The following is a 12846-nucleotide window of genomic DNA, read 5'->3' as shown; positions in this document are numbered from 1 at the left end:
AAAATCTTCTTCAGTTACACCTGTCCTTGGCCAAGTAGAGAATGGAAAAAAATATCGATGGAAAATTAAAATTTGTTGGCTCTTATATTATTGATAAAACCTTAGGCATCGGCGCAACGGGAAAAGTAAAGCTTGCTAGGCATTCAAAAAATGGAGAAAAGGTCGGGATAAAAATAATTCGAAAAGATTTATTTTATGACAAACCGTCTTTGCGAATTAAAATTCAGAGAGAAATCTCTGTTATGAAACTTATGTTTCATCCACACATTATAAAAATATTTGAAGTCTTAGAAGATTCAAAATATCTATTCTTGATTATTGAATACGCTTCTCATGGAGAACTTTTTAATTATTTGGTAGAAAAAAGAAGAATACAAAACCGGGAAGCCCTCCGATTTTTTCAACAAATTGTTTCAGGAATTGAATACTGTCATAAGCACAGAATCTGTCATCGTGATTTGAAATTAGAAAATATTTTGTTAGATGAAAATCATGATATTAAAATTGCCGATTTTGGAATGGCTTCACTAAGTGTTCCAAATGCCATGTTAAAAACTTTTTGCGGTTCGCCTCATTATGCATCTCCAGAAGTGGTTTCAAATGAACCTTATAATGGCATGAAAGCAGATATTTGGTCTTGTGGTGTAATTTTATATTCCCTTTTGACTGGAAAACTTCCTTTTGACGAAGAAAACGATAATATTCGAAAACTTTTTAATAAAATAAGATTTGAACCAGTAAAAATTCCCAAAATTATTTCAGCAAATTGCAGGGATTTGATTCAGTCTCTTTTAACAATAGAACCTGTAAAACGTATATCAATTGAAAAAATCAAAAATCATCCATGGTATAAATCTTCTGCTCTTCCCGAAACTTGCCGAACACCAATTCAAGATGTAAATATGGCAAGCGTTAGAAACCAAATTTTTAATCCCGACCCCGAAATTTTAAACTTTCTGCTTCCTCTCCAGCTTGTGAAAGATCAAAAAACATTAACAAATGTACTTTCTTCTAAAAAACCAAGTCTCGTTCGCGTTTTATACCGACAGTTAGAATGGCGTAGAATAAAGATGGATTCTCTCAGAGATGATAAAATTCATGAAGCAATTGAAAGGAGAAAAAGGATTTTAAAACAAGGAAAAAAAGAAAATCATGAAGGCTTAAAAAATTGGAAAAAAAACAAAAACTCAAGGGGGTTTTTCGGAGTTAAACCGTTTAGTAGAATAGGAATTTACGTAAATTTTTACTTTTAATTTTTTATTTTTTTGAAAATTTCTTTTTAATTTTTTACATCCAGACAATTTTTATAAAATAAAATGTGGTTAGGAAAATACAGTGCGAGAAGCATAGTAGATTTAATATCAAACGAAACTCAAATAAATAATTTTATAAAAAATTTTCAAAATTCAAATTTTTTAATTCAAGGAACAAACGGTATCGGAAAAAGTTCGTTTAGTTTAATTAGTTCCCGTGAAATTTTTAATAATATTTCAAAAATTAATATTTTAAACATCGACGGATTAGAAGAAACTAAGATTGGGATTGTTAAAAATAGAATAAAACATTTTTTAGACTCCGGTTTTTCTCAGATAGAATCCAAAAAACTGGTAATAATTGATAATTCAGATCATCTTTCTTTCTCAAGTCAATTAAATTTAAGAGAAAAAATGGAGAGGATAGAAAAAGGCTTAAATTTTTGGTTTATCTGTAAATCTTTAAATAAAATAAATCCTACAATTATATCGCGATGTTTAGTTTTGAACTTCAAGCCATCTTCCCCATTTTCTTTGTGTATAAGATTGCATGAAATAGCTGAAAAAGAAAAATTGGATTTGTGTTTCGAAACCATTTTTGATTCAATTTTTTCAGGGAATGGAGATATTAGATATTCGATAAATTCTTTATTTCAAAAAAACCTGTTTTTATCCAAAAATTTTTTTCCTACTATATTGAGAAAAAATTTCTCCTCCAAATCCCTAATTTTAAAATTAAAAGAAAGTTTGCAGAAAGATTTTCGAATTGTTTTCTTTAGAAAAATAGTTTTAATTGCCAAAATTTTAAATATAAGTATTGCTCAAATTAAAAAGGATTTAAATACTTCTTTGGTAAATACTGCCCTTTTTTTTTCAAAGAAGAAAATTTTAAAAGAATATGAAAAAAGCAAATCTGGCAGTTCTTTTTATTTTTTTAGAACTTTTTTTAACAATTTAATAAAAGAACAAAGTTTTTAAAAAAAAATTTTTAAATTCTTTTTGTTCTTTTAATTAGATTTTTGTATTTGTTCAAAGTTATGATCAATCATTACAGAAAAAAACCATTTAGAAAAAAATTTTGGAAAAACATTTTGGTTTTTTGATTTTAAAAAAGCTAAACAATCTTCGGCATTTATGTTCAAAAAATTTCTTTTTAAAAAAATTAAATTTTTTTCTTCCAATATAAAATTGGACTTTTCAATTTGTTCAACTGTATTCTCATTTTTTTTCTGAATTGAAATTTTAAGGGGCAAAGGTTTGTATTTACACAGGCATTTGGTTGCTTCGCGTAAAATTTTTATTCTTTTTTGCAAAATTCCATTCAAAAGAGTCATGAGGGTTTTATTAGTTTTTGAAATATTCTCTTCGAGAATTTTTCGACGAGTAGACTTTTTTTTTACATTTGATTTTTCTATTGTGTTTTTTAAAAAAATTGGTTTTCGGGGTTTTTTGTTGATTTTCACTCGTTTTTTCTTTTTAAATAACCTAATTAAATTTTGGAAATTTTTTTCGGATACTGAATGATATGAAATTTTTTTTGAAATTTTTTTTATATCATTTTGGAAAAAAGATGTAAAATTCTCTCCCCAATCTTTTTTTATTTGGTCCTTGGTTTTTTTACTTATTAATGTGATTTTTCTTATTTCCTTTATCAAATTTTTGGCGTAATTATCTAGATAATTAAACAAGAACTGGAAAGAATCGTGAGTAAATCCTTTTATGGAATTTTTAAAGAATAAAAAATTCAAACGATCATAAAAAACTTTTATATTTATAATTTTCCCTTTAGTACTGAATTTTCTTTTCGAATTAAAAATTTCTTTTTTCTTGTTCCCTAAAAAAACAGCTTTGTTTACAAAATTTTTTGATCTTTTTATTAAAAATTTCCTTAAAGAGTAATTTTTTTTTCTTCCTTTAATTTTACCAATTTTTTTTTTAATAAATACAATTTGGTTAGGAATAAAAGAAGAAAGACTTTTAAAAAAGGCTTGATTTCTCCCATTGAAAAAAAACCTAAAAATTAAAAATTGATAAGAATTTTTCAAAAAATTACCGATTAAATTTAAAAAAAAATTTATTTCTTTTTTTAAAAAATGAAAATTTTTTGAGCTGTTTTTTGGGTAGCAATGGAGGTTTTCAATGTTTTCTATTTGGTCCATAATAAAAAAAGACTTATTATCTTGAACCATAATTTTTTCAAAAAGACTAAAAAATCTTTTCCGAAAAAAAAAATTGCGTCTAAGGTAATAATTTTTTATTCTTGAGATATTTTTTTTCATAAAATTCTTAAAGAAGTCCCATAAAATTTTTTTAACGGCTAAATTTTTTTTTATTTGTTCATTTTTTTTATCCATGTTTAAGGTTATAAATTTTTTTTTAATTTAAAAAATTATTTAGATTTATCGATTAAATTAAAAAAAAAAAAAAAAGTAAAGATTCTTAAAAAGTAAATTTTTAAGCTTATTTTTGGTTTTATTATATTTAAGTAGAAATTTTTTGAAGAAAATCCGTTTCTTCAGTAAGTAAATTTAAAGCTAGATCAGAAATGCCTTTTCTTCGTATTTTTCCATTAATCGCATAGGTTTTATTTTTTCTAAGAGATATTCCATTTAAATTTAGGGCTTGTATTGAAATTTGTATAGAAGAATGATCTTTTGAAGTTAAAATTTGATTTGAAAAAGAACATTTTCTTGGGATATAACTAAACTCGACTTTTTTTTCTTTAATTGGCATTTATATTTTTATTAATTTACCAAAACGAAGACAGACTGTTTTAGTTTTTTTATTTAGTATTGACTTTATCAAATTTTGTTTTAATTATTAAATGTTTCTGATTCCGAGTTTAAGAGGAGGTATTATTGAACCAACCTTAGCAGCTCTTGCAAGGAAAAAAAATTGCGAAAAAGTAATTTGTAGAAAATGTTACGCCAGGCTTCATCCAAAAGCAAAAAATTGTAGGAAAAAAAAATGTGGACACAGTAGTCAATTGCGAATGAAAAAAAAACTTAAATAAATTAAATAAACTTATTTGTTTCAAAAAAAATCGATAAAAACATTTCAAATTGAAAAAAAAATTAAATAAAAACTAAAATATTTTTCGTTAATAATAAAAAATTTCTTAAAAAATAATTTTTTAAAGATGTAAGGTTAATAAAAAATAACCTTGAATTTCTAAAATTTTTACAAATTGGGTTTGAAAATTTAAAGGCTTGATGAGATTTTTTTCAGTAAAATAGAAATAAAAGAGGAAATAAAAAGATTCATACTCAAAAAAATAATTTTGAAAATAAAATAAAATAAAATTTTTTTTTTTCGATGGATAAAAAAAATGACAAATAATTTTCAATAAATACCCTTTTAAATCTTTGGATTTAATAGACAGAAAAAAAAATTTTTTCTTTAAAATAAATTTTACTAAATTCCAAAAAAAAAAAAAATTTTTCTTCCTAAATCTAATGAGAGATCGGGGAAGAGGAAATTCTGGTTTAACAAAATTTAAAAAAAATTTATTTTTTAAAAATTTATTTTGAAGATTGAAAGGAAAAAAAGAATTAAGAAAAAAGGATTCATAATTAGAAGAAGAAAAAGAATTTAAATTGTCTCGATTGAAAACTTTTAAGTATTTTTTGTTTATTTTTCTCAAAATAAAGGGAAAAAAGGATTCCATTGTTTTTTTTTGGTTCGGAAAAATCAAGTACCTTTTATTCTTTTTCCGAATAAATTTTTTCCAAAATAATAAAAAAAAATGAGTTGAAATCGACGATTTTAAGAAGAAAAAAATTTCCTTTAAATAATTTAAACAAAAAAAGCAAATTTTTTTTTTTTGGAAATTTCGAAATAAATTACTTATTATTAAAAGTAAAAATTTTTTAAAAAAAGTTTTCCCCGAAAATTTAATTTGTTGAAAAAATAAATTAAAAAAAGTTAACGAAATTTTTTTAAAAAAAATTAATTTATTTTTTAAATAAAAAATCCAAAATAAAAATACAAGGGAAAAATAATTTTTTTTATTGAAAAATAATTTTTTTAAGGCAAAAAGGTTTCTTTTGAAAAAAATTCCTAATTGCTGTAGAAAAAAAAGATGCATAATTTTGAAGATTTTTTTTTTTTTTTTAGAAACACAAAATAATTTAATATTTATCCTAGTCAATTTTATTTTCACAATCATATTTTTATTAATATTAGCTGTCCTAAATTCAATAAAAGTAATTAAATGTTTTGTTTTTGTATACAAAGGCCAATTTTAGGAAATTATAAAAAAAAATCTTTTTTGGGATTCCCAAATGTTGGAAACTTTAGAACACAAAGTTTTTCCAAATTTAAAAGAAGCGTACTTCCCAATTTAAATAAAATATCTATGAAAAACGAATTAATAAATGAAGAAATTATCTGGGAATTGGATTTCTTTTCCAGACCAGTCGTTGACGAAAATGGAAAAAAACTATGGGAAATTATTATTGTGGATCAAAAAGGAAATTTCGAACATATCGAGACTGTTCCTAACAATTTAGTGAATTCTAAAGAACTAAAAAAAAGAATAAAAATTCTCTTGGACAAATCGGACAAAAAACCAAAAGTTATAAAATTTTTCCGTTCGCAAATGTTTAATATGATTAATATAGCTTTATCAGATTTAGATTTGATAGTTCGTCCCAGCCGAAGAACGTTTTCCTTGTATAATAAAATTTCAGAAAGGGAAGAAAAAATTTATCCAAACATGAAGGGTTACAGACCTTTTATGCGAGAATCAGATTTTAATGCTTCTTTGAAAAAAGTTCCTCAAAAAATGCCAGATGCTTTAAGAGGCGAAAAATACATTTTTGCTTCTTTATCTTCGGACGAATTATCCTCAATTAATTCCAGTGATATAGCATTTTCTGGTTTCTGTCCTCTACCTGCGGAGTTTGATAAAAATCAACAAATTCCGGGAATTGTTATTTATAGTGAAAGAGCCAAATCTTTGTCAGGATGGCTAGATGGTGTTGAATTGTGCAATGTGTTTTGTGATTTAGAAAATAAAAATCTTATTTTAGAATGCGGCTTAGATATTCAGTTTCTTTTTGCAAAATTTTCAGAAACCAAAAATTCAAAAAATAGTAACTTTGAACCAAAATTTTTCGAAAAAAATAAAAAAAAATCCCAAGGAATTCATTTTGTCGCTGTTCAATCTTATTCGAAACAAAATGAAATTGCAGGAATTTGGACATTAAAATCATCAAGTCTTTGAAAAAAAAGCTAAAAATAGTTTTAAATTTAATTTTTTTGTTTTTTAAATTTATTTAAAAATTTTGAGTTAAAAAAAATTCTCCATTTTTTTCTAATTCATTTCCTTCAAAAAAAACATTTAAATTATCAAATTTTGTCAATTCATAATGATTTGGAGAACTTTTTTTTTGGAAATTTTTGCAAAAAGTGTCATGTTTTTTCAAAAATTTTTTTTTTAATCGAAAAAAATTTAAAAGAAAGATTTTTTTAAAAGAAAAATTTGTAATATAAATGGACATTCTATTACAAAAAATAAAGCATTTTTTTTCATAACATTTGACTTCTAAATTAGATGCGGATCTTCCTGAATTTTTGAAAACCCTATTTTTTTTTTTTAAATGGGTTTTATTGTATTCAAATTGGAAGAATTTTTTTTTTGTTTGTTGAAGAAAATATTCAGATTTTCGTTTTCCTTGAAGCTGGTTTTTGGGTTGTTTCAAAGAAGAAAAATTTCTAAAAAATTTAAAAAAAAATAATTTTTTTATAAAATCAAAAGTCAAAAGTTTTTTTGATGGATTCATAGTTTTTTTACAGATGTTTAAATTTTTGTTTTCAATCTCTTTAGAATTTTTTCCTTTTTTAAAATTTAAGGATTTTGACTTTTTAAAACGTAAAATTTTCTGGAATTTCATAGATTTTTTTTGTTTTCAAAAAAGATTTTGATTTTTTTTATAAATATGACAATCTGTTTTAAAATTTTTAAGAATAAAAAATAAAAAAACGGTCAAAAAATCCAATAAAATTGGTTTTTTTTTTTTAAAAAAAAAAAAAAAAGATTTAATAATTTTAAAATTTTGTTGCGTTTTCAAAATTTCTAAACCACCGATTTGGCTTTTCTAATCCACAAAAGAAAATAAAAACTCTGTTAAAATGAAAAAGAGTTTTTTTTGGTAGTTAAAAAAAAAGTAGGAGTTAATTGCTGACTAAAGGAAAACTGATTTTTCATATTTTATTAATAAAACAAATTTTAAATTCTTGAAAAAAATTTCTATTTTTTGGCAAGAATTCAAAAAAAAAAACTTTTTTTTTTTTTTCCCTAATTGATTTTCTAAAAAAGTTAGAACCAAAGGAAAATGGAAATTGGGAATAAAAATCCCAATTGTTTTTTATAATTGCTTCAAAAGGAAAATTTTTTAAAAAATCGATTTTTGGAAGAAGGAAAAGAAAAGATATTTTTAATATCGGAAAATTATTAAAAACCTTTCTTCCCAAAAAATAAAATAATTTTTTTGAAGAAAAAAAAAAATTTTTCAAAAACCAAATTTCCTTGAATAAAATTTGAATAAAAATTTTTCCAATTTGAAAATTAAATAATTTTTCATGAAAAGTCCAATAAATCTTAGAAAAAACTTTATTCAGAGAAGTTTTTATTTTTAAGATTTTTTTTTTTTTTATATAGCGATAAAAGAAAAAAAAAATTTTTTTAAAAAAAAAAATTTCTAAACGGAAATACTCCTTTATCGAAAATAAAGAAAAAAAATTTATCAGAATCATTTGATATAAACAATACTTTAAAATTTTATATCCTTTTTTTTTTTCTAATTTCGAAATTAGGAAAAAAAGAGGAGAAAATTCTGAAAAATTTTTTTTATTTTTGGAATCAAATATTTGATTTAATCGAGAAAGAGAAAATTTCGATTTTAACCCAAAAAAAAAAAAAGAAGAAATTTTTGGAAAATTATTCTCATTTTCTTTTAATTCTTTCTTGGCGAAAAAGGAAAAATTTCTTTTTTGATTAATGTCCAGATTTATTTCTTTTTTATCTAAAAAAGGTATTTCTAAAAATTTTTTCTTTAAAGAAAACCCTTCTGATAATTTTTTTTTAAAATTTTTTATCCCCGAAATTTTTTGGGGTTTATTATTTTTTTTTTTATTTTTTTTTGTCATTTCTTTTTTTTTTTTTTTGTTCTTTTTTTTAAAATTTTTTAGGAAAATTGGAAAATTATTCATTATTTTTATTTATTTAAATAAAGAAATATATTTATTTCTTTTTTTTTTTTTTAATTTTTTTAATTTATGATATAAACATTTTTTTCAAAATTATGATTTAAAAAAATTTCTGGATTTTTAATTGATTTTCCTAAAGAAAAAAGTTTTCTTTTTTTTATCAAATTTTTTCCTTCAATTTTGGATTTTATCAATTTTTTTTTTAAAAATATGCTTAATGCTCGTCTTTCCATGAAATTGTTGATTGTGAACTCTTCATCCATAAAAGAACCAGAATTTTTTATCAAACCAAGATCAAAAAATTTTTTATTTAAAAAAGAAAGAATCATTTCTTTAAATTTCATATTTTTATTTTGAAGAATTTTTTTTTTGATTTCTTTAATTTGATTCAAAATATCGTTTATGATTTTAATCTGAAATTCCCTCGAGTTCTCGGTCTTTATTTTTTTAAAAGGTTTTATTTTCATTTTTTTTATTTAAGTAAAAAATATAAAAAATTTTTTATATCTAATTATTTGAAATCAAAAGAAATCCCGACTGAAAATGGAGAATCTTTTTCCAGTTTTAAATTATGGAGACATTTCGAAATGTTTTTCTCAATTAAAAATTCCCGATTTTGATAAAAATATAAAAAATTTATCCCAAGAAATTTTTAAAACTATTTTAAGAAAATTTTTAGAATATTTTGCAGGAAAAACTTTCTTAGAAATTTATCAGCCAAAAATCCTTGCTTTAGATTATTTGACTTATCCAGAATTACATGAAGAATCAATTGTTTTTTTAACCGAACATCGATTGTTACAAAAAATGGTTAAAGTTTCTTCTTTGATCGATCTTTGGCTTTTCGATTATATCAAAATCGAAACTAGTAGAAATGAAAAGATTATTTCAGGAATAATTAATTTTGCTCGATTTAAAGAAAAAAAAATTTTGAATTTAACAAAATATTCAAAGATTTTTTTTAAAATTTTAACTTCTTCTTTTGAAGTAGACCTAAGTTTAAAATTTCTAAAAAAAAAAACCATATTTTTTCAAAGGAATTTTCCCAAATATTCAATTAACCCAAAAAATTTAAATTTTAAAAAACAAGAACAATTTGATTTTTTTTCCTGTCAATTCTTTAATTTTTACTACCCTAAAAAGACCCAACTCAAAGCCCAAAAATATGAAAATTTAAAAACCGAAAAAATTATTAAAAAAAATAAAAAAGTTTATACTAAAATATATAAAATTTTTTCTCCAAATAAAAACTTTGAATCGACGTTAAAAAAAAAATTTATTCATGAACAAAAAAATAAAATAAATTTTTTAGAATTTCTAGAACTACAGAAAAAAAATTTCCAAGCTCTGATATTTAAATATTTAAAAAAAAATCTTTTTCAATTTATGTTTAAAAGAAAAAATGTTTGTCTTTTGCTTCTAAAAAATCTGTACCTTCAAAAAAAAAAATTTAATTCTATGAGGAGTAAAGAAATTCCTCTAAAAAAAAAAAAAAAAAAATCTGTTTTGGAAAAAAAAAACGTAAAATTGTTGGAGAAATCAGTTAAGAAAAAAAAATTTTTTTTTTTAAAAAAACCAAAACTAATTGCGAACAAAAACCATCACAAAAATTATAAAACAATGACGATAGTAAAAAAATTTTTTTTTTATCTTTGGAAAAAAAATACCGACAACAATATTTTTTGTTATTATTGTTTATTTTTGATATATCTAAATTTAAAAAAAAAATAAACAAGAAATTTGTTCTTTTTCTTTTAATTTTTAAAACCTTTTAAATTAAATTTTAAATAACCCGGTAAAATTTTTTCTTTTGTATGAAAAGTATCCTTTCCTTTTTTAAATAATAAAATTTTTTTAAGTTTTTTTAGGTTTTTTATCATTTTTGGCATATCTAAATTTTCCACATTTGATATTTGGTCAATTTTTTTTTTATTTATTTGTTTATGGTGATATTCGTCCATAGCCTTAGTTTTTTTGGTCCATATCCTTAGATTTCCATCATCGCTGCTTGTAATAAAAAATTCTTCATCATGTAAAAATCGAATATCCAAAATTTTTTTCATTCTTTTTGTAAAAAAAATATCAAATGATTTAGGTTTATTATTTTTAAACAATCTTACTGTTGTGTCCGAAGACCCGCTGATAAAATTTTGGCCTTTTGAATCCTGTTCAATGCAATTAACTGACATCACATGATCTCGATATACTTTTTTTACTTGTTTCGTATTCCTTAGATCAAAAATATAAACATTACTATCTTCATTGGCTACAGCAAATTCTGAAATTTGTCCGAAATTCCACGATAAATCATTGCTTGTCATTTCTAAGAAAATTTTTTTTATTGGAATTTTAAGGCGAAGATCAAATAAAATAATAGAACGATCTGAACAAAGAGAAGCTAGAATGTTGGGTTCATTTGGATTAAAGTTTATTTTTGAAATGGAGGAAGTTCCCCAAAATAATCTTTGAATGGGTTGAAAACTAATTTGATCCCAAAATAACAATTCTTTTCCTCCAGTGGCAAAAAAAAAACTAAAAGGATATGCTTTTATAGAATTGAAATTTTCTTTCTTTGAATAAAAAATTTTTGGTTTTTTTTTTGGTGCTGAGATATCCCACTTTTTTATGGTTCCATCATCTGAACAACTGATAAGTTCTTTTCCTTTATGATCAATAGTCAACCCCCGTATTGACCGGTCATTATCAGAAAAAGAATAAATACAATTTTTTTTGTTTAAAAACCAAAAACGAATCTCACCATCTAAGCTACCCGAAAAAAATAGATTAGGGTTATAAGGATGAGTTTCAATACATTTTATTCCTTCTCTATGGCCAGAATAGGAAAAAACTAAGGGTTTTTCTAAAAATTTTTTATATTTTTCTGAAACTTTGAAAAAAGTGTTTTTGGAATTTTTCTTAAATTTTTTTCCAATTTTTTTAGACCTTTCCATAAATTAATATTTATTTTAAAATCTAAAATTAAATAAAATTATCTTTATTTAATAATTTATTTTTAATAATTTAAAAACTTTTTTTTTACTTATGAAGAAAATGATAGAAAATTATTTTATGAAACCCGATCTTAAAAAAAAAAAAAAATGTAAATAGTCTTGCTCTAGAAAATAATTTAAAACGAAAGATCTTGCAAAAAAACTTTTTTTTTTTTTTTTTTTTAAAATATTATCAAAATTTGATTTGATTATACCTTCGATGCCTACAAAATATGTCAATTGTAATTTTTTACAAAATTTTCCTTCCATCCTTAGTTTTTTTAAAAAAAAATTTTAAAAAAATTTTATTTTTTTAAGTTTATTACTTTTTCATAATTCCAGGATCTTGAACACATCGGACAAGAATTTGTACAAGTCAACCATCTTTCTATGCAATCTAAGTGATATGCATGCTTGCAATGTCCAATTCCAATTGATTTGGAATCTTTAGATAAAAGGTAAGGGTGCTTTTTTTCAAGAAAAACTTCACTATCGAAATCAATCGAAGGTTCATTTAGTTCATTTCGACAAATTGCACAAAAATCAAACGATGTAGACGTATTTGAGATTTTTTTTGCAAAAATTTGAAGGATTTTAAATTTCCCCATCTTCAATTTTAATTTAAAAGCTTAAAAAAATTAAACAAAAAAAAATTTACAATGATAATGATTGTTAGTTATAAACATTTTTTAAATGGGAAAGGTAGATATTTTTTTTAAGCTTCTTTCTCCAAATTTTTTCCCCCAAAATTCTTTAAAATGTTTTAAAAATACCAAAAATTTTTTTTCAAAAATTAAAAAAAAAAAAATTAAAAAAAAAAAAAAAGATATTTATTTTTTATTTTTGAAAATTTCGGGTCAAATTTTCTGGGATTGGAAAATAAAATATGAAAAAACAAAAACAAAAACAAATTGCACCTGTTTTTGTGAAAAAGAAATAAAAAAAAACCTTGGCCGAATAAAATCAAGTTGGGGGGGAAACCCCCAAAGGAATTCAATCTTCATTTTATTAAATTTGTATCGAGAAAGACCTTTGTTGATTAGAATGGCTACAAGTTTACTCGAAACAAAATCATTTCTTTTAATTTCAAAAAAAATGAGCAAAGCATGTTTTACATTGAATCTTTGGGGTTTGAAAAATTTCCCCCCATCTAATTCTTTTTTACAGAAAAAAATCCTTTTTTTTTTAAAAAAAAATGGTTTACTCGGAACTTTTTTTGTGAATTATAAGAATTATTTTACATTTGGATGGAAAAAGGAAGAAACCTTCTATTTTAAAAAGATTAAAAAAAATAATTTTTTATCAGGTTTTTTAGTTGGGATAGAAAAAAATCTTCATTGATTTCTGGCTTAAAACTTATTATAATTAAACTGAATTTTTTTTATTTTTTT

At 22.5% G+C, this 12846-nt stretch overlaps 14 protein-coding genes across 14 annotated transcripts; 6 read left to right on the top strand and 8 right to left on the bottom strand.

Annotated features, from left to right (window-relative positions):
• Positions 1-41: 41 nt before the first annotated feature.
• HAN_3g419 (kin(snf2)) lies at positions 42-1253 on the top strand (the record flags this gene model as incomplete). Its single annotated transcript, XM_001712502.1, has 1 exon — positions 42-1253. One exon carries the CDS (start codon positions 42-44, stop codon positions 1251-1253), a length of 1212 nt encoding a protein of 403 aa, XP_001712554.1.
• A 63-nt stretch (positions 1254-1316) lies between these two features.
• On the top strand, positions 1317-2231 carry HAN_3g418 (rfc3; the record flags this gene model as incomplete). Its single annotated transcript, XM_001712501.1, has 1 exon — positions 1317-2231. One exon carries the CDS (start codon positions 1317-1319, stop codon positions 2229-2231), a length of 915 nt encoding a protein of 304 aa, XP_001712553.1.
• Positions 2232-2260: 29 nt separating this feature from the next.
• HAN_3g417 (hypothetical protein) lies at positions 2261-3607 on the bottom strand (the record flags this gene model as incomplete). The annotated part of the gene is made up of 1 exon (XM_001712500.1): positions 2261-3607. The coding sequence occupies one exon, from the start codon at positions 3605-3607 to the stop codon at positions 2261-2263; it is 1347 nt and encodes a 448-aa protein (XP_001712552.1).
• Positions 3608-3734: 127 nt separating this feature from the next.
• Positions 3735-3986, bottom strand: HAN_3g416 (rps21; the record flags this gene model as incomplete). The annotated part of the gene is made up of 1 exon (XM_001712499.1): positions 3735-3986. The coding sequence occupies one exon, from the start codon at positions 3984-3986 to the stop codon at positions 3735-3737; it is 252 nt and encodes an 83-aa protein (XP_001712551.1).
• A 91-nt stretch (positions 3987-4077) lies between these two features.
• Positions 4078-4266, top strand: HAN_3g415 (rpl40; the record flags this gene model as incomplete). The annotated part of the gene is made up of 1 exon (XM_001712498.1): positions 4078-4266. The coding sequence occupies one exon, from the start codon at positions 4078-4080 to the stop codon at positions 4264-4266; it is 189 nt and encodes a 62-aa protein (XP_001712550.1).
• A 120-nt stretch (positions 4267-4386) lies between these two features.
• Positions 4387-5421, bottom strand: HAN_3g414 (hypothetical protein; the record flags this gene model as incomplete). Its single annotated transcript, XM_001712497.1, has 1 exon — positions 4387-5421. The coding sequence occupies one exon, from the start codon at positions 5419-5421 to the stop codon at positions 4387-4389; it is 1035 nt and encodes a 344-aa protein (XP_001712549.1).
• A 45-nt stretch (positions 5422-5466) lies between these two features.
• HAN_3g413 (hypothetical protein) lies at positions 5467-6480 on the top strand (the record flags this gene model as incomplete). The annotated part of the gene is made up of 1 exon (XM_001712496.1): positions 5467-6480. One exon carries the CDS (start codon positions 5467-5469, stop codon positions 6478-6480), a length of 1014 nt encoding a protein of 337 aa, XP_001712548.1.
• Positions 6481-6532: 52 nt separating this feature from the next.
• Positions 6533-7150, bottom strand: HAN_3g412 (hypothetical protein; the record flags this gene model as incomplete). The annotated part of the gene is made up of 1 exon (XM_001712495.1): positions 6533-7150. One exon carries the CDS (start codon positions 7148-7150, stop codon positions 6533-6535), a length of 618 nt encoding a protein of 205 aa, XP_001712547.1.
• Positions 7151-7460: 310 nt separating this feature from the next.
• On the bottom strand, positions 7461-8468 carry HAN_3g411 (hypothetical protein; the record flags this gene model as incomplete). Its single annotated transcript, XM_001712494.1, has 1 exon — positions 7461-8468. The coding sequence occupies one exon, from the start codon at positions 8466-8468 to the stop codon at positions 7461-7463; it is 1008 nt and encodes a 335-aa protein (XP_001712546.1).
• A 59-nt stretch (positions 8469-8527) lies between these two features.
• On the bottom strand, positions 8528-8932 carry HAN_3g410 (hypothetical protein; the record flags this gene model as incomplete). The annotated part of the gene is made up of 1 exon (XM_001712493.1): positions 8528-8932. The coding sequence occupies one exon, from the start codon at positions 8930-8932 to the stop codon at positions 8528-8530; it is 405 nt and encodes a 134-aa protein (XP_001712545.1).
• A 76-nt stretch (positions 8933-9008) lies between these two features.
• Positions 9009-10196, top strand: HAN_3g409 (hypothetical protein; the record flags this gene model as incomplete). The annotated part of the gene is made up of 1 exon (XM_001712492.1): positions 9009-10196. One exon carries the CDS (start codon positions 9009-9011, stop codon positions 10194-10196), a length of 1188 nt encoding a protein of 395 aa, XP_001712544.1.
• Positions 10197-10219: 23 nt separating this feature from the next.
• Positions 10220-11416, bottom strand: HAN_3g408 (sof1; the record flags this gene model as incomplete). Its single annotated transcript, XM_001712491.1, has 1 exon — positions 10220-11416. The coding sequence occupies one exon, from the start codon at positions 11414-11416 to the stop codon at positions 10220-10222; it is 1197 nt and encodes a 398-aa protein (XP_001712543.1).
• Positions 11417-11760: 344 nt separating this feature from the next.
• HAN_3g407 (rbp1) lies at positions 11761-12063 on the bottom strand (the record flags this gene model as incomplete). Its single annotated transcript, XM_001712490.1, has 1 exon — positions 11761-12063. One exon carries the CDS (start codon positions 12061-12063, stop codon positions 11761-11763), a length of 303 nt encoding a protein of 100 aa, XP_001712542.1.
• An 85-nt stretch (positions 12064-12148) lies between these two features.
• On the top strand, positions 12149-12796 carry HAN_3g406 (hypothetical protein; the record flags this gene model as incomplete). Its single annotated transcript, XM_001712489.1, has 1 exon — positions 12149-12796. One exon carries the CDS (start codon positions 12149-12151, stop codon positions 12794-12796), a length of 648 nt encoding a protein of 215 aa, XP_001712541.1.
• Positions 12797-12846: the final 50 nt, after the last annotated feature.

Source organism: Hemiselmis andersenii, chromosome 3 (genome assembly GCF_000018645.1).
Source record: "Hemiselmis andersenii chromosome 3, complete sequence; nucleomorph".
Classification (NCBI taxonomy): Eukaryota; class Cryptophyceae; order Cryptomonadales; family Hemiselmidaceae; genus Hemiselmis; species Hemiselmis andersenii.
The sequence above is the reverse complement of the archived record's forward strand: the minus strand, read 5'-3'. Positions and strand labels throughout refer to the sequence as shown.